Below are 26,904 nucleotides of genomic sequence, written 5' to 3'. Positions count from 1 at the left end.
AAATTTAAAGTTGACTTCCTCGGTTGCACCAGCCACCTTCAAGTCCTCAGTAACCTCACTTAGCTAGTGCCTGTGGCATTGGACTCTGGAAACACAGAAATATATAGAACCTTTCTATAATTGCAGAAAGTTACAGTGGACAATGCTGATACAACAGGTCTGTGTATGTGTAACAGGAAAGTTTTATTAGCACCAGGAGGATTCTTCTTGGATGTTAGGGACTTCTTGGAAAAATGAATATGATGTAAAATAACTTAAAATGTATTCTGTGATTTTTGTTTTCCCTTGAATTTTTAGTTTTGATGCAAACACTGTACTGATTAGAAATTGACTTCTTAGATGGGAAAAATCACACTTTTGATTATATTTTCTTTTTTGGTGAGGAAGATTGGCTCTGAGCTAACACCTGTACCAGTCTTCCTCCATTTTGTATGTGGGACGCCTGCCACAGCATGGCTTGACAAGCAGCACATAGTTCCACCCGGGATCCGAACCCCCAAACCCGGCTGCCAAAGCGGAGTGCGCGAACTTCACTACACCACAGGGTGGCCCTGATTATATTTTCTTTGTAGAGAAGCATTTGTGTGTCTTCTACTCTTCCCCTGCCCCCCCCCAAAAAAAGTCCATTTGGATTAAATTTACTGGAGTTTTCCCTTTTGACAATAGAGCAGATTGAAAGTACCCTGTTCTTAATAACACCTCTTGTGGATTGGCGCTTAAGATGGGCCAGGCATTGTGCTGAGCACTTTACATGCAATAATAGCTCATTTAATCCTCACATCAGCCCTGCAGAATAGTTATTGCTGTCCCTCCAGAAAGAGCCCTGTGAGGTCAAGAGACTTGCTTGCAGTCTAGAAGCTACCAAGTGCACGGACCAGACTGGGATCTAAATCAGCCTCCACCTGAGCCCAGGACCTCAATTCCTTTTCTTTGTCTTGCACGTAAGAGTTATAAAGCTCTCTGTAGATGCTTTACATGCGTTAGGACAGTGACAGGCACACAGTAAACGCTCCATAAGTGTTTGCTGTTATGACTATTGTAAATTTTCTTATTCCCTGTAGTTAATAATTGCCTTGTTTTTCACATGCTTAGCTTTATGGTATAACTATCATTGATTCAGTGCCAATGTCCATAACAGAAGTGTAAATCTCCTTTTGTGTATTCAGACACATTAAGTCCTCTCAATTTTATCTTTTCCTCCATCTCCCAACCATTGTTTGGTTACCCCAAAACAAATATAACCATAGTACCGCATATGGCTCAGCTATAAATAATATTTACGAAGTTGTAGTAATGCGAATGTTCAACATTGCTTTGACAAAAACTATAATCAGAAGATGGAGAAGTGTGCCTCTGTGAGGGGCAGTTGCTGAAATTTTTGAAACTATAAATGAAGAGAAAGTGTGTTATTTAGAAATATGCAGACAGATTCTAGAGAAAAGATTTGGAAATGAGTGCCTCAAGGCAGTGGGAGTTGGGGGTAGGGATAGCTGGGAAAAGGGACTGCTGTTTGTTGTTTATGTCATAAATTCAAATATTTTTTTCAGTGCTTACCATATCCCAGACATTGTTGTAGGATTTTGATTAGAAACAAAATGGACAAAGATCCCTGTCTCATAAATTAAAAATAAGTATTTAAAAGTCTTCCACATGTTAAATAAATTTAAAAAATAGTAAGCAAAGAGCACAGCACAGGAGCTGGCAAATAGTACTAAATAAATAGCTATCAGTTATTATTTGAAGACCTCCAACTGCCATATTGGAGAATTTACTGGACGCCAGGCATTGGGCCAAATGCTTTCCCAACTTCTCATTTTCTGCTTGCAACGCCCTATGAAGTAAGCATTGCTATCATCGTTAGTCTCAGAGAGGTTGAATAACTTGCCAAAATAATTATGGGGGGGTGGCTAGGACTGATACTCCAGTTGTTCAAATCTATAGCCAAAGCTCCTAACCACTACATTACTATCGCAATGAGTAGGATGCAGCTGGAAATTTGGCAACTCGTGATTGGATCTCACTTTTCAGACAGATTAGTGCTTGACTTCGGGGCCAGCCCCGTGCTTAGGATGTATTAACTGGTAAGGAAGGGCTTTAGCAGCTCATCAGCCCAGAGGGAGCCCCAGAAAAGGATCCTCAATCACTTGAGGTGAGCTTCAGTTAGAGATGACAATCGCCTCGTACAGATGCTTCCCATTCTGAGAAATGGGCGCCAAAGTGAGGTTGAGGCCTGGGACACTCCCAGACTAGGAGAGTCAAACTATCAGGATTATCTAGTCATCGAAATCGTATTTACTGAGGGCCTTCTATGGGCAGGCCACTGTTCTGGAACAGGTTAGAGCTGGCACTTTCAATTAGGGAAGTGGATGTAGGAGTCCAGAAAGTAGTGTGAGAAGACTTGGGAACTGATTGGTTGCTGAGACGACTGGGTTGCCCCAATTTACACTCCTTTTAACCCTCCCCTCTCCCCATTCCATTCCCAATGGGAATGATGGGAGAATCCCATTCCAGGTTCAACAAAAATCTGTGTCTTGCAAACTGGAAAACTCAGGGTGAACGGGCAGCTGGGGCGGACCAGTGGCTTGCCCAAGGGCACACAGAGTTAGTGGAACTGGATCGTCCAGGCTCCCAAAGGGGACTTTCCACTTTTTAAAAAAATGTGCTTATATTTGCAATTGTTTACAAGTAACATATGTTACTTTCTTAACTTTATATGTATGTGTATGTGTGTTTAAATACCTAAAGTCAGAAAGAAACCCTAGAATGCCTGTTACCAGACTAACCCACCGGCCTGCGCTGGGCGCCGCCTGCGCCGCCCCACCCGACGCCGCGGCCTCCAGTAGGCGCTCCCTCCGCGCCCAGCCGGCTCGCGGGAAAAACCCGGAGCCGGCTATCCCGGCGCGGCCCTGGGCGCGGAGCTTCAGAGCATGCGCGGAAGGCGCCGGCGGCGCATGCTCCGTGGGCTCCCAGCCCCGCCGACTAGCGTCGGCGCGGGTCTCGGCGGCCCGAGGAGTCCCGGCCGGCTGCGGGCATGGCGGCCAGCCTGTGGATGGGCGACGTAAGTGAGGGGGTCAGCCCGGGTCCGAGGAGGGAGGAAGGGTCTGAGGGGGAGGTGTCCTCGGGTCCCAAAAGGGTGGAAGTGAGTGGAGAGGGGGGTTCTTTTGGGTGACGGACAGGCGAGTCCCAACATCCAGGTGAAGGGGCTGAGTCTGAGAGGGTCCTGGGGCCCCGCCTGGTCTAGGGAAGGGAAGGGGGCTGCTTGGCCGGGGTAGCATGGGAGGAATCCCAGGGATTGAAGGCGCTGTGGTTCTAGGACTGGAGGGATGAAGTTCCTAAACCCAAGGGGGAGGCTCCCTAAAGGGAGCAAGTTTGAAGGGAAGGGAGGCACGGGAGTGGGGACGCGGGAGTTGGGGTTCAGACCACTCAGCAGATGAAAACCCCTCCGCCCGCCAGCAGCGTGTAGCCCACCCTGGGCCGAGGGGGAGGGGCTCTGGAAGCGGGAACGGGGAGCCTGGATGCTGGCCTGAGTCGTTCTGCTCTCGTGTTTACGCAGCTGGAGCCCTACATGGATGAGAACTTCATCTCCAGAGCCTTTGCCACCATGGGGGAGACGGTGATGAGCGTCAAAATTATCCGGAACCGCCTCACTGGGTACGTTCTCTCCTTCCCTCTCAGTTCTCCCCGAATGGATCATGCTGCAAGTGTCATTCAGCAGAATGTAAACATCGCGGGGAGTCAGGGCCTCTGACTCCTAATAATAGTTACTATGATGTTATAAAAACTAACAACTGGAGGCTTATTGAGAGGAAGTTTAGCATAGGGATTAAGAACTGGACTCTGGAGCCGGACCGTGTTTGAAAGTTACGTCTGCCGTGTGACCTTGGACAGGTTACTTAACCTCTCCGACTCCTTCACCTTGACTATAAAAATAGAGGTAATGATGGCACCTACCTCACAGAGTTATGGTGAGGATTAAATGAGTTAATTCACATTCAGCATTTAGAACAATATCTGGTATATGGCATGTGATCAGTAAATATAAACAGATTATTCATTGCTAGGTAATAAACCCTTTAAAATCACTTTTTAAAATCACAAAAAACCTCTGCCCTAAGTACTATTATTAGAGAAGCTTAGTAACTGTCTTAAAGTTACAGAGCTAATAAATGACAAGCCAGGACTCGAATTCAAGTCTGTCCTCTATAGCCATGAGGCCCTTAACTCTTCTGCCATTCATTTAAAAATCTATTTATAGAGATACTGCTGTGTGCTACTGTTCTAGATTCCCAGGATACATGGCTGAAACAAGCCAGACCTACTCCCTCCTCTCATGGAGTTTACTACATTCTAATGGGGGAATGAGACAGTAAATAAGTAAACAAGACAAAATGCAGAGAATGTTTTCAGATGGTGGTCCTCCATTGCATCCAATTTCTTCTTTCTCTTTGGGCGTCTTAGTTTTCCTTAGGGTTCCAGTTAGAAATGGGAGGATTCCTTTATGAATTTGACGATGTTTATTGAGCATCTGCTCTGTACCAGGTACTCTATTAAAGCAGCTTTCTAAATCATCAAATGGTTGAAAAATACAGGTGAGAGGTATGAAGTATGGTCAACCCGGTAGCTGTTTGGTGAACAGGTACTTTGTGTGTTCAGAACCCCAGGCATGGGTTTTCTCACTGGTAGGTCATGCTGGCCTAAATATGTTTCTTCTTGTTCTTGTAGACAGAAAACTCGAGATAATCAGCTCTTGGCATGAAAATACATTGTCATGCTTTTTTCTTTTTAAAACGCTGTCATAGGTACTCACATTTTAATCTTTACTGAAATAAGATTTGGGATTACTCTACCCGTGATTACTAAACTCTAGCTGTTTCTTATGGTGGTACTTACAGACACATTACACGTACATCCTGCCTCATTTGGCAAAGACTTTGAAGTGGCTTCTAAGAATACTGTAAAATAAATAACTGTAAATTTTAAAAAAAACAAGACCAGAGAAGATGAGGGAAAAAGATAAGACCCAAGGAAAAATAATATGCAATAGAGCATAATGCTTAAGAATGCAGTTAGTGGTTGTACAATAATGTGAATGTGCTTAATAGCATAGAACTGAACACTTAAAAATGGTTAAAATGACATATTTTGTGTTATATATTTAACCACAATTTTTAAAATTTAAAAAAAGAAAAAAGAATGCAGTCAGATGTGGAGCAACCACATCTCTCATTCATCACTGGTAGGAATATAAAAAAGCATAACCACTGGGGGCAGGTGTCTGGCAGTGCCTTATAAACGTACATCTACCCTATGACCCAGCAAGTCTGGTCCTAGGTATTTACCCAAGAGAAATGAAAACATATAGCCACAAAGAAAAGGACTTGAAAAGAATGTTCATAGCAGCTTTATGACAATAGCCCAAAGCTGCATGCAGCCCGGGTATCCATGAATAGGTAAACAAGTAAATACTGGTATATTCATGTAATAGAATATCATTTAGCAATAAAAAGGAACAAACTACTTACATAGCAACAACAGGAATGAATTTCAAAAGCATTATGCTAAATGAAAGAAGCCTTACTGTATGATTCCATTTATTTAAAATTCTAGAATACACAAAATTAATCTGTGGCGGAAATAACTTAGTGTCTAGAAGATTTGTGCATTTCATTGCCTGTAAATGTATCAGAAAATAAGAAGGATGATAAGCGGGTGGAGGGATGGAGAGACGGATGGTTATGTGATAAAATAAGTATAATAAAATGTTAATTGTAGGTGGTGGGCATATGGGTATTTGCTGTACAGTTCTTTCAATTTTTGTGTTTGAAATTTTTCATAATAAAATGTTGGGAAAAGAATGTAGTCAGACTGTCCTGATTCAGATTCAGCACTTGGCACGTACCGGCTGTGTGGTTTAAGGCATATTGCATAATCCTGCTAAGTCTCAGTCTCCTCATCTAAATAGGAGTAATGGTTTCATTCGCCGCATAGAGTTATGTGAGGATTAGATGAGATGTGCATGTGAAGTGGGTTTACTTCCTGGGCACAGAACCACACCACCCGTCTGTCGTTGCCATGCTGTGGTGGCGGTTCACGTAGAAGAAATAGAAGGACTTACAGCTAGGATATACAACCATCTACTGGGGCTTTGGGGAGGAAAACATAAAAAAGAGGAAGATTGGCAACAGATGTTAGTGCAGGGCAAATCTTTCCCTCCAAAAAATAATAATAATAATAATATGCATGTTAAAGATAGATTTAGGTAGATATTTCTTTTTGCTGAACCATATGAAAGTAAATTACAGGTATTATGAGACTTCATGCTGAATATTTAAGCATACGTGGCCAGAAACTGGACATTCTCTTACATAGCCACAATGCTCATGTCACACTCACAAAATTAACAATTTCCTAATACCATATAATGACCAGTCTACATTTAAGTTTTTATAATTGTCCCCAACCTATCTTTTTTCCTCATAACGTTGACTTTTTAAAGTGCTAAGAGTGATTCTGTTACATAAGGTCCTATATTCCTTCTGGATTCTGGTTCTGCATTCTGGATTTATTTGTTTCCTTGTGATAGTGTTTTACTTGTTCTATCCCTCATATTTCCTCTAAACTGAACATTAGATCTGAAGGTTTGATTGGATTACATTAAACATTTTTGGCAAGAGTAAACTTCATGGGTGATACATTACATAAATAAATGTTTACCAAGTGAGTCTGGGCTGGCCCAGATTGGCAGTCCTTGTAGTCAGGTTTGTTAGTTAGTTCTGAACTGGAATATGGCAGGGAACAAACAAAAACAGTATGGGCTCTGATTAGAAAAACATTTCTCCCTCGCTTCAGGCCAAGACTCAGTCTCTCATTTGGGAGTCACACCTTTAATCACTCTCTTTCTCTCTTTTTTCTCCTTCCAGGATCCCAGCTGGCTACTGCTTTGTAGAATTCGCAGATTTGGCCACAGCTGAGAAGTGTTTGCATAAAATTAATGGGAAACCCCTTCCAGGAGCCACACCTGTAAGGATACTTAGATAATGATGATGTTGCCATTTTTATTGTCATCGATAATTATCATTTATTGAATCCCTACTGTATACTTAGATTATTTTATTTAATTCTATAACAATTCTGAACAGTAGCCATTGTTATCTTTGACAGACCAGGAAACTGAAGCTCAGGAAATTGGAATAACTTGCCCAAGGCAACACAAGTAGTAAGTGGCAGAGCCAGGATGCAAACTAAAGATTGGGTGCCTCTAAAATTCATGCTCTTTCCAGTCTGAACCACTGCCTCCCTTAACGGAAGACTTGAAACTCTAGATCTCTTGCCTGGTTGAGAAAGTAAAACAGGCTGGCAGCAGTGAGGACACGTATCAAGAGAGTTACATTCTGCTCTTCCCACAGTTACTTAGCTTACAGCTGCACCAAGCTGGCACACCTGGGCTCATAGAACCATGGAGCTGGCAGTGCCCTTAGCGGTCATCCGTGCAACCCCCTCATTTTATACAGGAGAAAAAGCTGAGGCTTAGAGAGGGGGAGATGTTTTGGCCAAGGTAATTTGTTTCAGTTTTTTTCAAATATTGTTTGACTCTTGAAACACCTTTCTCTGTTTTAGTTTGTTTGTTTTTAAATTTCCAGGCAAAACGTTTTAAACTGAACTATGCCACTTATGGGAAACAACCAGATAACAGGTAAGTAGAGAGTAGCCCCAAGGTAGCTTCAAGCCCCAGGAAATGTGTAGATAAAGACAAAACGCATCCCTGTGCCTGTCACAACCAAAGAGGATGGGGAGCCCTCTTTGATGGGGAGCCGAGTGTGGCTCCACTTTGCCTCCCTCCTGAAGGGAGACGCCCCCATTCCCTGTTGTTGGATCTTCCTGGTATGCTTTGTAATGCTTCGTATCGAGGCCCATGTCTTCCCAATATTGGATCCCTCCCCTAGCCTTCCACCCTGTTACTCCCCACAGTGGTGAGGTTTTATTCAGTAAGAATTGAGCTGTTGTAGCCACAAAAATTGATTAAGCATTTCAAGTTGCTGTATGAAAGCTTTAAAACAATGTATCAAAAGCTGTATAAAGATTTGTGCCCGCTGACCCCGTAATTCTACTTTTCAAAATTTATCGAAGGATGTGAGCAAAGATTAACGTCAAAAGTGTTCAGTGAAATATTATGTATAATGGGCAAAGTTGGAGAGAAAACAAATAATAATAGGGAAGTGGTTTAAATTGCAATAGGTTTGTTAATTGGAACGCTACGTATTAACAAGTCATGTTGTAGCAGAATACTGACATGTCAAGATATTGGCAATACGTTAAAAGTGAAAAAATGCTAGAAACAAAGCAAATGAATCATACCCAATTTTTTTTAATTCAAAAGAAGAAGCCAAAGAAGAAAGACAAAATTATAGCAAAGTGTTCTTAATGGTTACCTTTGAGTAGTGGGGTTTTTGGTAATTTTTTTTGTACTTTTGTGTATTCTGATTTATACAAGGGATATGTATCATACTTGAAATAAGAAAATAATGAGTTTTTTTTTTTTTAAGAATTGTTCTGGAATAGGAGTTGGCAAACTATGGCTGATTTGTATCACCCACAAGCTAAAAATGGTTTTTACATTTTTAAAGGATTGTGAAAACACACAAAGAAAAAGCAATAGACGCCATAGGTGCCCCACAAAGCCTAAAGTATTTACTATCTGGTCCTTCACAGAACAAGTTTCCTAACCCCTGTTCTAAAAGTTGGGGGATTTCATTTTAGCTAAGCTTTAGGTCTTTAAGAGAGAAGGTCCAGTTCTCATTCTCTCTTTGTCTTTCACCATTTGAATTAAAAATATGCAATGAATACAGAATGTCTGGTTTTATCTTTTGAGCACCTCTGACCCCATTCCCCATCTGCGCTCCTGTAATAACTGGCAGCCAGACAGGCATTGTGCAGTGGTGAAGAACTTGGGGCAGGGGACTACCTCCGTGACTCTTCTGACACGACTGCCAAATGAAACAAGTTAGGACCTGGCTAAAGACCCAGCAGATGTGTTGTTTCCTAAGGAAGCCCAGGAAAGGTTTACCTAGAATGGGCCAGAAGAGCCTGTCAGAACAAAGGATTTGGTCTTTGTCTCTGAATCTTGTTCTCTCCTCTCAGCCCTGAGTACTCCCTCTTTGTGGGGGACCTGACCCCAGATGTGGACGATGGCATGCTCTATGAATTCTTCGTCAAAGTCTACCCCTCCTGTCGGGGAGGCAAGGTGGTTTTGGACCAGACAGGCGTGTCTAAGTAAGGCCTTACCTGTTATTGATGCCTACCCTGTTAGTGTCAGCATTGTTCTCATAGAAAAATGGTGTTATAGAGAGGTGAAAGTGTTGTAGAGAGACCATGTAGCGTGTTGGTTCAGAGCACAAGCTCTGGACCATGCTGCCTGGTTTGAATTGCACTCCAACACTAGCCAGGGATAATGCAGCAGATAAGTACTGAACCTCTGACCCCATTTCCTCGTCTGTAAAATGGGTCTGATTAATAGTATCTGCACTTAGGGGTGATATAAGGATTAAATGATATAATATAAATAAAGCAGTAGGAAATGCTTTGTAGATGTTTGCTGTTTTATTTGTTATTGCTACTTCAGACATGGGAAGGGCTCTCTCTTGATCAGAGTAGTAGTTATAAGCTCAGGCTTTGGGAGTCTGACAGACCTGGATTTGAATCCTGCTTCTACTATGACTTTGGGCAAGTTGTTAAACTCTCTGAACTTTGGTTTCCTCTTCAGTAAAATGTGGATACTACCTTCATCAAATTGTTGGACTGTTTTTGTGGGGTTTTTTTTTTTTGAGGAAGATCAGCCCTGAGCTAACTACTGCCAATCCTCCTCTTTTTGCTGAGGAAGACTGGCCCTGAGCTCACATCCATGCCCATCTTCCTCTACTTTATATGTGGGACGCCTGCCACAGCATGGCTTTTTGCCAAGTGGTGCCATGTCCGCACCCAGGATCCAAACCAGCGAACCCCCGGCCGCTGAGAATCGGAACGTGTGAACTTAACTGCTGCGCCACTGGGCCGGCCCCAAATTGTTGGACTGTTTGATGAAATAACCCTGGGAAAATGTTCAGCACGGTGCCTGGGAAATAATAAGCACTCGTTAAATATTAGCTATCATTCGTTTATTCCTCCAAGTAGACTCTGAGTTCAGGAGAATAGGAACCGTGTCTGCTTGTGACTGATCAGCCCCAGTGCCGAGTGCAATACCTGGCATACAGGGCAGACTTGGTAAATATTTACTGAAGAGACTTCTACACCTGTTCCTACAACTGCTGCTGCTATAATGATAATACTTCCCAGTAGATTGGGAAGGAAGGAGCCCCATCCGTGAAGGTACGGAGGAGAATGGTGAACTGAAAGCAGAGATTCCTACAGATCTCAGGAGCCTCCCGGCCTTAAATCTCGCATTGCTCTGTGGCACACTTCCACCAACGGGGTCTCATCCCCTCCCATGTGGTTTGGTGGACTCCCTCTCTCCCTTCTCAGCCCCTTTTCCATTCTTAGACTTGCCACATTTGTGATCTAAATAGTGTGTGGTTTTTTTCCCTGCAGGGGCTATGGTTTTGTGAAATTCACAGATGAACTAGAACAGAAGCGAGCCCTGACAGAGTGCCAGGGAGCAGTAGGACTGGGGTCTAAACCAGTGCGGCTGAGCGTGGCAATCCCTAAAGCGTGAGTCCTGCCCTGGCAGGGAGGGTGGAGGGCCTCTGGACTGACTCCCGCCTGGACACTCGTCCTCTGTTTGTCGATAATCAGGGCATCCACATGCTGGATGGAAGGTTGCGGGAGACTCAGTTCAGGTCACCAATAATGAATGACAGATATTTGCTAGGCTGTGTGCTAAGTGTTGGAGAGGAATGAGCATACCCTGTCCCTCCAGAAGCTTACGGTGGAGGAGAGAGCTGTGTTTGGGGGAGGCGGGTACAGTCAGACATTACTGATAGCAGTGCTGCACAAGCAGTTTGGCTGTACGTGCTTAATGTCTCTGCTCTCTGCCCAGTAGTGCCACTGTTAGAAATTTATCCCTGAAACTGAGAATTGAACAGAAGGAAAAAAATTACACCCGGTTTTAAACTCATTTGTGTCAGTGAAACCTACAAACTTCCTATGAATGTCCCTTGCTATGGGAATTGCTAAGAATTAATGATCCAAACACTTTATTTATAAAATATTAATATTCATCGCTATTGTACCTGTCATGCTAGGCAGAAAACCCTTCTTCCCCTGGAGCTCCAGGCAGGTTTCTCACTCAGATGTAAGACAACTTTTCTCTGCATATAATCTTCCATCCTTTGGCCAAAGCAGTGGTTCTCAACTGGGGGTGATTTTGCCCCCTAGGGGACACTGGCAACATGTGGAGACAATTTTTGTTGTCACAACTTGGGGAGCGGAGGTGCTATTGGCATCTAATGAGTAGAGGCCAGAGGTGCTCCTAAACATCCTACAGTGCATAGGACAGCTGCCACAACAAAGAATTGTTTGACTGCTTTCCCCCTCAAAACAGTCAGTAATGCCAAAGCTGAGAAACTGCACCAGAAGTACAAGAGGGGCTGCGTTCCTAGGGCAGGACTTCCAAATGGCCATGAAGGTTCTTTGTGGTTTAACTTTTTAATACACGGAAGATCAGCCTGAGCGATACCCCCCTCCAAAATGTTGTTTGTCCTAAACTCTATTTATATATAAAAACTTTAAAGAAACTATTTAAAAGAAAGAAATTTCCTTATTATCCTAAAATGACTAGTTATGATTTCTGAGTTCCTTTCCAGGCTTCTCCATAGGCATCCATGATATATGGATATACATATACATACACACACTATATACGGGTCAGTTTACGTGTGGTAGATTTACTTATTTATTCACTTTTAATTACAATAACAATGCTCATTCTCTCTTTCCCTGGGTTTACTCAGTGTACTCACCTTTCCATATAATCACACAGTCATCATCGTTAGAATATTTTTAGCAGCTGCGGGATATTTTGATTGTATGTTCTGTCTAGCAGTTCCTCTGATGTTGACTTTTTGGTTGGTTCTGAAATGTTACCACTTAGTCAGTCAACAATAACTCACTACCCACTATTCTATAGGCCCTGTCCTAGACAAGCGAAACAAAAGTCCCTTCTGCAAGGAAGTTATATTCTGTTGTATCTATTTCTTCCTTGAATGTTGCATTTGGTGCCTGCCTCTGAGGAAGAGCCCTGTCACTAGGAATTGAGGGAGACAAGAGTTCCCTTTGAGAGTTAGACTGTAAGAGCCGAGTGTGGAGAAACAGAACAGTCATGTACAGACCCAGGCCAGGAAGACTGTACCTTCAATTACGTGAATATGTCAGGAGGGTGGCAGCCGTCTTAGAAACGTGGAAGGGGAGTCGTGGAGGCAGACACTGCTGCTGGGCAGGGAGAGGGGGTTTCTTCAGCTGGACTTCATGAAGCCGCCCCGTCGGGAGGTTTCAGACATAGTCTAGCTACTCTGCTGAGTCCTGCTCACCAAGCAGACGTTGAACTCCAAGGAACTTGGAGGGAGCCCCTTCAGACATTGAGCATTTGCGGTTTCTATGGCAGAGATTGGTATGGTAGTTCAGCTCCTGCTTATGACTTGGTTTCCTCTCAGGCTTCATTGTGGAGATAGAATGCACCAATTATGAAGACATAGTGTGTTCCACGCTATGTGGCAGTTACGACTCTCCTTATGCCCCAGCTGGCATGGTGGCGTCAGCCTCTGCTTCCTCCATGTGTTTGGTGTGCACCTACGAAAGACGCTGGCCCTTCAGAGTGCAGTAACTGGAAGAGCATTGTCATGTCCGGGCTGGGTTGGTTATGTTCTTTTGACTCCTCTCAGCTGAGAATGCTGGTCACGCCCCGGGCCTGTTTCTTGAGCCTACTCGCACATGCTTTTTTATGTTTTTGAAAGCAGTAGCCTGCAGGCTTGACATTCTGTCTTTGGTTAACAGCAGCTGGGGCAGCTGTGCATTCAGGATAAGAAAGCTTTCCACTGACTCCGGGCCTCAGCCCTGATTGGCAAATGCAGGATGTAGGAGACTGGCGAGACATCTTGTGTCTGTCAGGGCAGGTGCGGTATATAATGGTGTGGTGTTAGGAGCATGACCTTTGGCGTTAAATTTGGCTCCAGTCCTCGGCATGGCATTGGGTAAATCAATTAACCTTTTAGAGGCTCAGTATTCCCATCTGTAAAATGGAAATAATAAATGAAAGCTCTGTCATAGGGTTGTGCAGGACTCAAAATAGGAGACCATACATGAAAAATAATTGCACAAATCCTGAGTACCTACTCCATAAATGGTAACTATGACTACAGTGATCACAATAAGGCTGCTGGAACACTTGTCTTATGTTTTCGAGGGGGAGAGGTGATTAAACATTTTGTGGTTTGAAACGTTCATTGGGTCATCCTGAATCTAGATCCTCCAGGCCATGTGTACCTGAGCCTTTGTGCCTAACAGAAAATTAGCCCCCTAAGATCTTGAGAAGAGGAAAAATTGGTACTGATGAGGTTTGATAAAAGAGAAAAACCTAACCATTGAAAGCTCCCAGCTTTAAACCATGGGGTCTGGAGCCAGACCACCGGGGTTTGAATCTCTTATTAGCTGTGTGACTTTGGACAAATTGTGTAACCTCTCTGTACCTCAGTTTCCTCATCTGTAAAATAGAAATAATGGTATACTTATTGCGTAGAGTTGTTGTGGCAATTAAATTAATCTGTGTAAAGCACTTAGAACAATCCTTGGCCACTTACTAAGTGTATGGAAATGTTTGCCTCCTTTTGTTTATTTTTGGTTCTTTCTTCTTTTAAGGAGTCGTGTGAAGCCAGTGGAATATAGTCAGATGTACAGTTACAGCTACAACCAGTATTACCAGCAGTACCAGAACTACTATGCCCAGTGGGGCTATGACCAGAACACAGGCAGCTACAGCTACAGTTATCCCCAGTATGGCTATACCCAGAGCACCATGCAGGTAACTGTGATTTGGCAAGTACAGGCCTCTTCGCTTACGGCATCCTCTAGAGGCAGAGGTGGTTCTCCAGGATGGGATTGGTAAGGACAGGAGCTTGGGCTTCGGGAAAACATGGGGCAAGATGAAGCAGCCTAGTCCTTTTTGATAAAGATAAGCCACTCTGGTCATGGGCCAGGATTTCACCCTGCTTCTCACCCACCTCTCTGGTCTCTTGGCAGACGTATGAAGAAGTCGGAGATGATGCATTGGAAGGTAAGAAAGTCCATTCGCTCATTCCTCTGTCAGCCCTTACGGAGTGACTGCTTTATGGCCAGCACCGTGCCTTCAGCTAGATGCTGAAGGAATGCCAGGTGAATTCTGCCCTGGAGGAACTTACCTTCTAGTGAGAGGGCAGTGCAGACACAGTTACGGTAAGAAGTGAGTGTGAGTGCAGGTCCCAGAGAGCCGGGGGGAAGCAACTGGACAGGGAGGGAGCCAGTCACCCCCTGGACAGCGGCATTCTACCCCCAGGGTGTAGGTCTCTAGCAAAAATAGTGTTGCCTTGTATTTGTTTGACAGTTTGCAAAAATTACATTCTTTATTTCGTTTTAATTTTTTTCTGTATATTTTGCGTGTTTTTCTCATTTTCAAGTAATAGTTATGATTGAAAATTTGGAAAATACAGTAAAGTATTATGAAGTAACTGAAAATCACCCCTAATCCTGCTTCATAGTCATTAAAAGCTGTTATTAACTTTTTTAAATTAGAAGCATTTGTTGTAATTTTTATTGAATTTAACAGAAGAAAAAGGAAAGTAAAACTGAAGGAATTGCTAACCTTCAAACAATTTTTTTTTTTCGAGGAGGATTAGCCCTGAGCTAACATCTGCTGCTAATCCTCCTCTTTTTGCTAAGGAAGGCTGGCCCTGAGCTAACATCCGTGCCCATCTTCCTCTACTTTATATGTGGGACGCCTACCACAGCATGGCTTGCCAAGCGGTGCCATGTCCACACCCGGGATCCGAGCTGGTGAACCCCGGGCTGCCAAAGCGGAATGTGCACACTTAAACGCTGCACCACCGGGCTGGCCCCAAACACATTTTTTTAACTGAGATATTAATACTTAAAAACTTTCTAAGGTTTAAAAAAGTTATGAAAAAAAATTTTTTTCAACATGTTTCTGAACTCATGTTAAGTTTAAGTTTTAAAGGAGTAAAATTTAAACAGTTGTTATAAAGCAAAATTGATTTCTCAAGTAAATAAAACTTTTTTTAAGCTGCAAAAAGACTCAAAGTTTAGAATCTAAGTCTATTTTAAGCAGTATTCTTTGAGACAGTCATAGGAAAAAGGTGATCTGTAAGCAAAATATCCTAAGGAAACATCATCTTCAGGCAAAGAACAAACTTGTCTCCTTCATTGCATTTTAAAGCGCTTTCACGTGTGTGCTCTCATCTGATTTTAACAGCAGTGACCTTGGGGGGTGGGCTGTACAGAACACAGGAGCTCCAGTTGACAGACGGGGAACTGGTGGCCCAACTGGTCTGCTCAGGTCACACAGTGAGTTAGAGGCAAAGTCAGGCCTGGAGTCCCTGATTGTTCCCTCCAGGAAGTGCTGCCTACTTTTTAGAGATGATTAACCTGATTATAAGAAAATCTGTGTATAACTCCATAGAAGTTTCCAGTCTCTTTCTCACCCATTAGTAATATAATAATAGCCAGCGGGGCTGGCCCCGTGGCCGAGTGGTTAAGTTTGCGCGCTCCACTGCAGGCGGCCCAGTGTTTCATTGGTTCGAATCCTGGGCGCGGACATGGCACTGCTCATCAAAGCACGCTGAGGCAGCGTCCCACATGCCACAACTAGAAGGACCCACAACAAAGAATATATAACTATGTACCGGGGGCTTTGGGGAGAAAAAGGAAAAAAAAAAATAATAATAATAGCATATTTGATGCTAAGCACTGCTACCTGCCAACACTGCGATGGGTAGGTACCATTCTAATCCCCATTCTACAGAAAAGAAAACTGAGGCTTAGTTAATAATAGCTAACAGTTACTGAGGTTTTACTATGTGCAGGGCACTGTTCTAAGCACCTCACGTGTATTTAACTCATTTAACCTTCGCAACAGTTTTGAGGTAAGTACTACAATTATCCTGATTTTTTAGAATAAAAAACTGAGAGGAAAGTTAAATTACTTGTTCAAGGTCAACATAGTTGCAAGTTGTGACTTAGTAGCTACAGGTGGAGTCAATCATGGAACCCCTGCAGTCTTGCCCCAGACTTCCTGCTCTTTACCACTGAGTGACTGAGCGATGCCTCCCATTTTGACCTAATACCCTCACAGTGAAGGGGACACAGCAGGGCTTCTTCTTATTCACGTTTTCCTTGGCTTCAATGGGCCATCTTCCAGGCCGTCTTCAGAATGAGGAAGGTGTTTTTATTGTACGTGTATCCATAGCCTTCAGCGCACGCAAATGCCTGCCCTTGATTGAGCTGTTGACTAGTCTGTTCCCATAAGCAGTTACTTACACTGAGTGGAGTAACCAGGCTGGTCATGCTGTCTTACAGTTTCCGTATGGAGCCTCTGTAAATGCTCAAAGCATCAACCCTTACAATTTAAAAATTCAAGAAAAGAAAGATCCCTCTGGTTGCAGGAACAGGCATTGTACTTATGTGGAAAGATTGAGCACTGACTGGTTTGGAAATGGAAACAGACTCTTAAGAGTAGGTGAGAAAGCTGGAAATAATTTATGAAAGAAACAAATGGCCTATAAACCACAAGAAAAAAAAGTTTAAGCATGCTGCTTATATCGGTCAAGGTTCTTCAGAGAAACAGAGCCAACAGGATATCTGTATATATAAATCTGTAAGGCAGGCCAGCATGCTGGAAACTCAGGCAGGATTTCCAAGTTAGTCTTTTTTTTTTTTTTTTTTTTTAAAGCTTGGCACCTGAGTTAACAACTGTTGCCAATCTTTTTTTTTTTTCCTGCTTTTTCTTCCCAAATCCCCCCAGTACATAGCTGCACATTCTAGTTGTGGGTCCTTCTGGCTGTGGCATGTGGGATGCCGCCTCAGCATGGCCTGGTAAGTGGTGCCATGTCCACGCCCAGGATCTGAACCGGTGAAACCCTGGGCTGCTGAAGCGGAGTGCACAAACTTAACCACTCGGCCACGGGGCCCCCACCAAGTTATAGTCTTGAGGCAGAATTCCTTCTTCCGGAAACTTCAGTTTTAGACCTTAAGGCCTTCAATTGATTGGATAAGCCCACCTGTGTTACTGAGGATAATCTTTATTTAAAGTCAGCTGATTGCAGATGTTAACCACATCTACAGAATACCTTCACAGCTACATCTAGACTGGTGCTTGACCCAACAACTGGGCATCGTAGCCTAGCCAAGTTGACACATAAAATTTAATCATCGCACTATTAGTAATCAAATATAAACTAAAATATACTGGGGCCATCCCCATGGCCAAGTGGTTAAGGATGTACAGCTAGGTCCTTCTGGGGGGCTTTGGGGAGAAGAAGAAGAAGAAAAAAAAGATTGGCAACAGATGTTAGCTCAGGACCAATCTTTAAAAAAAAATTTAAATTATACTATATTTCTGTAAAAAGTTCTTACAATGTTTATGTTTGAATCAGTAATTTTACTTGAAATATTTTATCCCCAAATGATAATCATCAGTACTGACAAATATCCAATAGTAGAGGATTTGTTAAATAATGGTAGTCTTTTTTTTTTTTTTTTTTTAAAGATTTTATTTTTTCCTTTTTCTCCCCAAAGCCCCCCAGTACATAGTTGTGTATTCTTCGTTGTGGGTTCTTCTAGTTGTGGCATGTGGGACGCTGCCTCAGCGTGGTCTGATGAGCAGGGCCATGTCCGCGCCCAGGATTCGAACTAACGAAACACTGGGCCGCCTGCAGCGGAGCGCGCGAACGTAACCACTCGGCCACGGGGCCAGCCCCAATGGTAGTCATTTTTTTGAGGTGTAACTGGCATACATTAGTTTCAGATGTACAGCATAATGATTCGATATTTGTATATATTACAAAATGATCACCACAGTAAGTCTAGTTAATATCTGTCACCGTCCATCGTTACACAATGGTAGTCCTTTTTTAATCATGTCTTTTTCTAAGATTATTGACAGGAAAATGTTCTCAATGAAAAAAAGCCAGATGTAAAATAGAATATGTGATGAATTCCTAGTTACGAGTTTTTGTTTGGGGCGATATAATTCACATAATGTAAACTTCGTCCTTTTAAAGTGTACAATTCAATAGTTTTTAGAATCATCACAAAGTTGTGCAGCCATTACCACTTTGTAATTCCAGAAGAAACCCTGTAACCTTCAGCAGGCATTCTCCATATGCCCTTTCCCTCCTGCTCCTGGCAGCCATTCAGCTACTTTCTGTCTCTTTGGATTTACCTGCTCTGGATGTTTTAAATAAATGTAATCATATATAATGTGTGTTCCTCTGTGAATGTGCCACTTAGCACAATGTCTTCAAGGTTCATCCATGTTGTAGCAGGTATCATTACTTCATTCCTTTTTATGGCCAAATAATATTCCATTGTATGAGTATCCATTTTGTTGATGGACATTTGGGTTGTCTATGCTTTTGGTATTATGAATAATGCTGCTGTGAACATTCGTCTAAGTTTTTGTGTGGGCATAGAAAAGTTTTCATTACTCTTGGGTACATACCTAGGAGTGGAATTGCTGGATCTTGTGGTAAAACTCTTGTGTTTAACAACTTGAGAAACTGCCAGACTTTTCCAAAAGGGCTGCATCATTTTCCATTCCCACCAACAGTATATGAAGGTTCCATTTTCCCCACATCCTCACCAGCAGTTGTTACTCTTTCTCATTATAGCCATTCTGGTGGATTTGCAGTGGTAGCTCATTGTGGTTTTGATTTGCATTCCCCTGGGGGCTAATAGTGTTGAGCATCTTTTCCTGTGCTTATTGGCCACCTTCCTATGCTTGTTGGCCATGGGTATATCTTCTTCCTTTTTTTTTTTTTTTTTTTACAAATTGGCACCTGAGCTAACAACTGTTGCCAATCTTCTTTTTTTTGTTTTCCTACTTTTTCTCCCCAGATCCCCTCGGTACATAGTTGTGTATTTTAGTTGTGGGTCCTTCTAGTTGTAGCATGTAGGATGCCGCCTCAGCACGGCCTGACGATGCCATGTCCGTGCCCCAGATCCCAAACCAGCGAAACCCTGCGCTGCTGAAGCGGAGCGCACAAACCACTTGACCACGGGGCTGGCCCCTTTTTTTTTTTGGGCCATGTGTATATCTATAGAGAAATGTCTAAGTCCTTCCCCCATTTTTAAATTAGGTTGTCTTTTTTATTGTTGAATTATAAGAGTTCTTTATATTCTCTTCTGGATACTAGTCCCTTATCAGCCATAGGATTTGCAAATTATTTCTCCCATTCCATGAGTTATCTTTTCACTTGATAATGTCCTTTGAAGCACTGAAGTTTTATTTTTTAAAGATTAGCACCTTTCTTCTCCCCAGAGCCCCCCAGTCCATAGTTGTATATTCTAGTTCTAGGTCCTTCTAGTTGTGCTATGTGGGATGCCACCTCAGCACGGCTTGATGAGTGGTGCTAGGTCCACGCCCAGGATCTGAACCAGTGAAACCCTGGGCCACCAAAGTGGAGCATGAGAACTTAACCACTCGGCCACATGGCCAGCCCTGAAGCACCAAAGTTTTAAATTTATGTGAAGTCCGATTTACTTTTTTCTTTTGTTGCTTGTGCTTATGGTGTCATATCTAAGAAATCATTGCCTGTTTACTCCTGTTTTCTGTTAAGGGTTTTATAGCTTTAGCCTTTACATTTAGGTCTTTGGGCCATTTTTAGTTAATTTTTGTGTAAGGTGTGAGGTAAGGGTCTAGCTTCATTCTTTTGCATGTGGTTATCCAGTTGTCCCAACACCATTTGTTGAAAAGATTGTTCTTTACCCATTGAATTGTCTTGGTACCCTTGCTGAAAAGCAGTTTACCACAAATGTATAGGTTTGGTTTTAGACTTTTAATCCTATTCCATTGATCTATATGTCTGTCCTTAAGCCACTGCCACACAGTTTCTATTACTGTAGCTTTGGAGTAAATTTTGAAATGGAGAAGTGTGAGTCCTTGAACTTTGTTCTTTTTCAAGATTGTTTTGGCTATTCTGGGTCCCTTTCATTTCCATATAAATTTTATGATCAGCTTGTCATTTTCTGCAAAAAAAAAAAAAAAAAAAGGCAGCTACAATTTTGGTAGGGATTGCATTGAATCCATAGATCAATTTGGGGAATATTGCCATCTTAACAATATTGTCTTCCAATCCAAGTACATGGGATGTCTGTCTATTTATTTAGGTCTTCTTTAATTTTCCAGTTAGTTGTGTGTTTTGTTTTTTTTAAGATTGGCACCTGAGCTAACATCTGTTGCCAACCTTCTTTTTTCTTCTTCTTCTTCTTTTCCCCAAAGCCCCCCCCCAAGAACATAGTTGTATATTCTAGTTGTAGGTCCTTCTGGTTGTGCTGAGGTGGGACACTGCCTCAGCATGGCCTGATGAGCGGTGCCATGTCTGCACCCAGGATCCGAAACGGCGAAACCCTGGGCTGCAGAAGTGGAGCACGCGAACCCAACCACTCAGCCACAGGGCCGGGCTCTTCAGTTAGTTTTTAAATGTGTGTTTTAATGAATGGTGTGTTTGTGTGTATACATTTTAAACCTACACAAACAAAACTAAAAGGAAAGGTATAAAATGTTATCAGTGATAGTGATTGTTTTTTTTTTTAACTTTTATTGTGAAATATAACACACGTATGGAAAAGTACATAAAATAAATCTATAGTTTAATATGTAATTATAAAGTGATTGCCCATGAAACCTTCATTCAGGTCAGGTAGAACATTGCCAGCCCTCAGAAGCCATCCTTCCCCCAGTCACAACTTAGAACCCTACTAGGGAAAAGGACTGTAGTTTTTTGTGGTAACCATTTTCTTCCTTCTCTTTATAGTTTTATTTCCTAGATATGAATCCCTAAACTCTAGGTTTATTTTTGAACTTTATAAATGCAGTCATACTGTAGGTACTGTCTTGCTTCTTTCATTTAACACACAGCATGTTATTTGTGAGATCCATCCAAGTTGTGTGCAGCTGAGGTTCATTTTCAATGCTGTGTAATATTCTAGGAATAGTGCTTTGGACTTAGTAATTTTGATCAGGTTTTCCAAACCCAAAATTGAAATAAGGACCACACTAGAAGATCCAGGGCATGTGATGGTAGAGGTACAGGTGTAGCTTTTAATAAATGTGGAGTAACAACTGCCATTACTTGAATAGTAACTACGTTTCATTCTCTAAGTACATATTATCCTATTTCCGTCCTCACAGGAACCCTGCTAGGCAGTGGTATCAGCCCCTGTAAGGAACGAGGGAACTTGCCCCAGGGAACAGGAAGTCCTGGGAGTAGAGAACTGAACCCAAGTCTCTTGGGGTTGCTGAGTGCTTCTCCCCTTGGCGCTCCCTAAACGCATCCTTGCTTCTCTTCCAGACCCCATGCCGCAGCTGGATGTGACTGAGGCCAACAAGGAGTTCATGGAGCAGAGCGAGGAGCTATACGATGCACTGATGGACTGTCATTGGCAGCCCCTGGACACAGTGTCTTCAGAGATCCCCGCCATGATGTAGCAAGGACAAAGGAAAAGCCAGAATGGACTATGTGAGGGATATAAGAGACTTTTAAAAAAGAAAAAAAAATTCCAAGAACTTTTACATTTTTACGTTTTGTAAGATTTTGGTAATTGACTGTTTCCTGAGATTATGAATATTCCTGCAACACTTGTTGCCTTCATTTGATAGGGAGCCCTTTGATTTTAAATGAAAATCAAGGGGCCAACTGTTGAAGAGGATTGATGAACAAGGTTCCAATTTGTCCTTGAACAATCATTTATCCAGTAGGGTTATCTACCCTTGGAGATAAGAACAGTTTGGAATTAACCAAAGTGGATCACATCTTTCTAAACCCAGGGGCCCTTCTCAGGTGGTAGGCACCCTAGTCCTTAAGGTTCTTTGGGGTCAGGATGCATGGATTACCCGCACCAGGTCAAATGGTGGACAGTTTTATCTGCCTTTTCAGGTACCTCGTTCCCTCCAACAAACTTGCGTCAAGGCTGGTGGCTGGTAAAGACTTCATCAGGCATTCCAGCCAGGATGGAAGTTGCCTGGCCCAGCATGTAGCAGGAAGTGGAGTCAGCTAAATCTAGACCAAAAGGCGCAAGACTTGGCGCTTGCTCCCTGACCAGGTGTAGGTTTGCAAGGGCCTAGACTGTTTTAAGGACAAGCCTGTTGAGGGGCATTACTGTGCCATCTCTGTGCCAGGCCCACCGGTGTTGATCTTAATTACCTAAATGCATTGAATAGGTATGAATTTATTTACATCTAAGAAATGGTGGCTCAGAAAAATAACTTGACCTTGACGAAAGTCAGTTGGTATTAAACCAGACCTATGCCAACCTTCTACACATTTCTATTTTCCAAATCAGGAAATCCCACTTTCCAACTTATATTGTCATCTCCAGTACCCAGGACCCTCTTGAAAAGTCTGGGTCTATGCTAGAAATCTGCATCTGATCTCATTCTATGCTAGAGGAATGGGGAGGTGGGTAGAGCTTGAGGCAAACTGCCTATGCCACAAGAAACCTTCAAAGATCCTTAAGGATGCACCAATCCTACACTCAGCAAAGGAGAAATACATGGAATTGCAGTTATGGAATTGATCAGACTGTCCTGAAAGGACAGCCTTTTTTTATGAAGAGATTAAGACTATAATTCAGGGGCCAGCCGAGTGGCCAAGTGTTCAGGGTTCACACACTCCACTTTGGCAGCCTGGGGTTTTGCCTGTTCAGATCCTGGACCCAGACCTAGCACCACTATCAAGCCATGATGAGGTGGTATCTCACATGGCACCACCAGAAGGAACAACTAGAATATACAACTATGTTCTGGGGAGGCTTTGGGGAGAAGGAAAAAAAAAAAGACTAATTCAGCTTGGGTCTAAAGGAGTATTTAGATACAGAAAAACCAACAATGTGAGAGACATTAATGGGCCAACCCAGTGGCACAGTGGTTAAGTTCACACTGTTCTGCTTCAGTGGCCCAGGGTCTCGCCGGTTTGGATCCTGGGTGCCGTTAGACCTACACACTGCTTGTCAAGCCATGCTGTGGCAGGTGTCCCACATATAAAGTAGAGAAGATGGGCACAGATGTTAGCTCAGGGCTAATCTTCCTCAAAAAAAAGAAAGAAAACTGACAAACATATTTTCATAGTCTTTTATTGGTCATTTAGATGCCATGTACCAGCATTAGCAAACAAAAAAAAAAAGTCACCATTCCCACCTAAAATAACCTGTTGTCTTAGCTTGCCTCTTCTTGTACCACTTCTCTCCTGTAAAGGAAGTATAAGCCAGTGTGTTAGTATTGCCCCAATTAATCAGTGCCACCCAGACATTTTCCTAAAAGCTGGTCTCAGTCCCATATCCGCATCTATCATCCATAGATGTCCATTCAGATTAGGTTTCATCCTGGACCAGTCACCCTAAAAAAAATACCCTGAGCCAGATGGAACTGTTTCTACCTAATCCATCTCCCACTCTGCCTGCAGGGGCGGGGGGGTAAAGACTCCATGGTTTGAGGTCACCCCAGACAAGGGAGCATGAGCCCAAGCCACTACAGCACATTCACGGCAACCAGCCCTTGCTGCCAAAAGTGCAGGGCTGTCCCCTCTGCTGCATTCTACTCACAGCAGGATGTGCTCTTGGCCTCAACGGTGGGCAAATCTGCAAACATTTACTTTTGTTCTCTGGCCATGAGCAGCTAACAAATATGGCACACAAGGGAAGGCCAGATATAAATGATGTATTAAAACGCCAAGATTTTTACACAGACCCGAGTGACATCTATTTACTGCACTGCTTAGGGCTCACGACAGTAAAGCACTACCTGAAACTCCAAGGAAGTTGTGATAAAGCTTCAGGTAGTCACTAACTTACCCAGTTCTCTGGATCCACAATCACAGATGAACACAGCTTCCTGGTAACACTCTAAAAAAAGGTACACCATCAAGAGACAAGAAGGCCATTGATGAACCCCTCCCAAATAGAGAAACAACAGCAGTCACCACACCAGCCTCCCAGGGCCTCACATACATCCTCCCTGTAAACCTCAAATTATCCCATTTTACCATGGGAGAAGAAAATAAGTTCAGAGAGAATTCAACCTTGTGTGAAACTAGCCCACATGCTCTATAGCAGACTACAAGCGCCGTGAGGCCAGCTTCAGCATTACTTTTCCTCCTTTTACGACCACCAAGACCAGAGTTCAGATCCGATGGGAAAGGGAACCGGAGGGGCAGGCTGACCTCAACATCTAACTGTACCTTATTCTAAAGCACAGCAATAGCAGCAAGCTGGCATCCTCAGATTCTTCATTATCAGATACCGCCAGGAAACTTGAAGCAACCTGCAGAAAAAAGCGAGAAAGCTCTAAACCAAAAAGTTGACCCGATATACCCATATACATGGAAGTTAACGCAAACACCTGGCCTCGGGGAGAAGGCTTCCAGCCCAGGCCTGAGGTGTTATAGGAAAGGCGAGTGGCAGCTGCAGGTATTATGGTGACCTGAGCTGTCAAAGTCTCTCCAGGTTGTTCTTGCATGCAGTTGGAGATCCCATGGCTACAACCAGCCACAGCCCTTGGAAACATGCTGTTCTGACCCGCCAGGTAGCTCCCAAATTAAGTCTCCACAAGAAACCTACCTGGTCCTGAGGCTGCTGTGCTCCATCGCTGTCAAGACCCGAGTCCTCACTCACCAGAAAGCAACTTCAGTCATCCTGCAGTCTCCATCTGGCACAGCTAGGGTGGGAACAGTGGTCCTGAGTGATCTTATTGTTCCCTTCATCTGCTCTTCAGAATCATAAAGGTTTGACTGATCTTTGGTCCAGGTACTGATGCCTTAAGCGGGCAATGACTTGCCGCTGGATTTTCCCAGTACAGACATCCAACCCATTCCCATCTGCCTCCATACTGTCTTGGCCTTGGCACGCTACTTCTCGAAGGCCTTATTCTGTTAACTCTACATGCGAGACCCCACCAACGGAACATTTCTGCTGGCCTCTGGAAACGTCAATTCTAGTAAAGCTCTCTGTCTATACCAGAGAAATGGCAAGTACAAGGGGAACTGTCTTTTCCTGAAATGTTGCAGATCAGTTACAGCAAACAGAACGGCGACCGTCGAGGAAAACTGTCACTTTGGGCTCCTTTTTGACCACAGCAGCTATGTGGAAGCAGCTGCAGCTTCGATAAGGGCCACAGGGCAATCCAGGTCACACGACAGCCCCAAGGGCTCTTCAGCCCTCAGACTCACCTAGATCCTGTGCATCTACCGGGACATTCTGGAGACCAAAAAAGAGTACAGACATCCCACAGTTCCCCATTACCACTTCATTTTACTATGTGCCAGCGTTTTGTCTCATTTAATCTTCACAGCACCATTTTATCATCCCCATTTTACAGACATGAAGTTTAGATCAATTAAGTTCCTGAATGAAGGTCGCCTATCACTACAGACAGTGATAAAACTGGGATTCAAAATAGGACCTGAATAACTCTAAACCCATCCTCCAAAAAATCTTGTCCCTATATCCACCAGGGTGACCTCCTTAACGTGTGCTGTGCAGCCAGATAATTTGGGTGAAGTCCCTCGCCCAAGGTCACCCAGCAGGTAGCTGTCACAGATAGATTCAATCGAAGGTCAGGCTGACACCACCACGCGGCCTCCCCCAAATCCAGCCACGTCAGGCTCAGCACTGCCGCGCACACGGCCGCGTTACTCACCCGTCACCGGGGCGCAGGGCCGCGCAGGCCAAGGCGGGAGAAGGGCGTCACCCTGACGGGTTCTGGCCACTCTCACTGCGCATGTGGCCGACGTGGATCCCGCACCTCGGCCCCAGCAGGCTGGCAGGCCCGGCTCCCCGTGTGACGCTCAGCATCCCGCAGCCTCGGGAGGCAGCCCCGGCGAGGGCAGGGTTGGAGGCGGCGAGGCTACAGCGGGGTGCGGCGGGGGATAGGTTTGCATGGCAGCAGGCCGGCCTCCCAAACAGAAAAAACACCCATAACGCGGCGGCCGGGAGAAAGGACGCTCGCGCATCGGCAGGGGGTTTATATAGACCCTGCCCCTCGCGGCGCGCCTGACAATTGGAGCAGCGCGTCGCACAGCCCGCTGGGAGTTGTAGTCCATTCGCCTTCTGGCGTCGGGAGGCGCGTCCGGTTCCCAGCCCGACGCGCGCGCGGGGCTGCTTTCACAGGTGGTGGAGGAACCGCGTAAAAGGTGCCTTAAGGGTCGGAAGACGGTCGTCGCCCTCCGTTCAGCACTCACTCAATATTGTGCACGGAGCGCTGGGCTCCCAGATGAATGAGACCCGCCGTGCTCTCTGGGGTTCAGTCTGAGAAGACTTTCAAAGTCGGGAAGTTAGCTCTGTGAGCTGAGGAGTGCTGGGCTCAGACCGCCGTGGGCGCGCGGAGCGGCAGCCGCCGAGGCCGTTCCAGGAGGGGCTCTGTGCGGTCCGCTTAGAGGGAGGTCCCGGGGAGGAAGCGCCGATTGATTACTCACGGGAGATGAATGCGTTTTTGTTCAAAGCTTGACTCTTTTCTAATAGATAAGTAACTTTACCGAGTGCTAACTAACTAAACTGCTCGATTATCTCAGCTAGTTTTCGTAATAATCCTGTATTTAGGTATTATAATTATGCCCTTTTTACAGACAAGGAAACTGAGGAATGGATCGCACAGCTAGCGAGCGAGGTGAGAGCTGGCATCTGGAAGTCCGCCGCAGAGACCACGCGCATAATCACTGT

The 26,904-nt window shown here is 44.0% G+C and overlaps 1 protein-coding gene, 1 long non-coding RNA gene and 4 other non-coding genes across 10 annotated transcripts; 1 reads left to right on the top strand and 5 right to left on the bottom strand.

Moving 5' to 3' along the window:
- Positions 1–1,895: 1,895 nt before the first annotated feature.
- On the top strand, positions 1,896–22,506 carry TRNAU1AP (tRNA selenocysteine 1 associated protein 1). 5 transcript variants are annotated; one of them, XM_070610532.1, is made up of 9 exons: positions 1,896–3,058; positions 3,554–3,651; positions 6,921–7,020; positions 7,641–7,693; positions 9,139–9,270; positions 10,582–10,701; positions 13,843–14,005; positions 14,224–14,257; positions 21,546–22,506. In XM_070610532.1, exons 1-9 carry the CDS (start codon positions 3,032–3,034, stop codon positions 21,680–21,682), a joined length of 864 nt encoding a protein of 287 aa, XP_070466633.1. In that variant the 5' UTR covers positions 1,896–3,031; the 3' UTR covers positions 21,683–22,506. The 5 variants fall into 5 exon arrangements, with proteins under 5 accessions (XP_070466633.1, XP_070466634.1, XP_070466637.1 ...); XM_070610533.1 differs by having other exon boundaries at positions 2,915–3,058; positions 13,846–14,005; XM_070610536.1 differs by lacking the exon at positions 9,139–9,270 and having other exon boundaries at positions 2,915–3,058; positions 13,846–14,005.
- An 803-nt stretch (positions 22,507–23,309) lies between these two features.
- On the bottom strand, positions 23,310–26,252 carry LOC103550926 (uncharacterized). The gene is made up of 5 exons (XR_544901.2): positions 25,886–26,252; positions 24,808–24,904; positions 24,429–24,511; positions 24,043–24,093; positions 23,310–23,438 (listed from the first exon to the last, which is right to left on the bottom strand). It is a non-coding gene; the product is annotated as an uncharacterized lncRNA (long non-coding RNA).
- On the bottom strand, positions 23,511–23,584 carry LOC139082100 (small nucleolar RNA SNORD99). Its single transcript, XR_011537832.1, has one exon. It is a non-coding gene; the product is annotated as a small nucleolar RNA SNORD99 (small nucleolar RNA).
- Positions 24,269–24,401, bottom strand: LOC139082151 (small nucleolar RNA SNORA61). Its single transcript, XR_011537879.1, has one exon. It is a non-coding gene; the product is annotated as a small nucleolar RNA SNORA61 (small nucleolar RNA).
- Positions 24,628–24,758, bottom strand: LOC139082150 (small nucleolar RNA SNORA44). Its single transcript, XR_011537878.1, has one exon. It is a non-coding gene; the product is annotated as a small nucleolar RNA SNORA44 (small nucleolar RNA).
- On the bottom strand, positions 25,228–25,362 carry LOC139082142 (small nucleolar RNA SNORA16B/SNORA16A family). Its single transcript, XR_011537871.1, has one exon. It is a non-coding gene; the product is annotated as a small nucleolar RNA SNORA16B/SNORA16A family (small nucleolar RNA).
- Positions 26,253–26,904: the final 652 nt, after the last annotated feature.

This window comes from Equus przewalskii, chromosome 2 (genome assembly GCF_037783145.1).
Source record: "Equus przewalskii isolate Varuska chromosome 2, EquPr2, whole genome shotgun sequence".
Classification (NCBI taxonomy): domain Eukaryota; kingdom Metazoa; phylum Chordata; class Mammalia; order Perissodactyla; family Equidae; genus Equus; species Equus przewalskii.
This window is presented reverse-complemented; position numbering and strand designations above follow the sequence as displayed.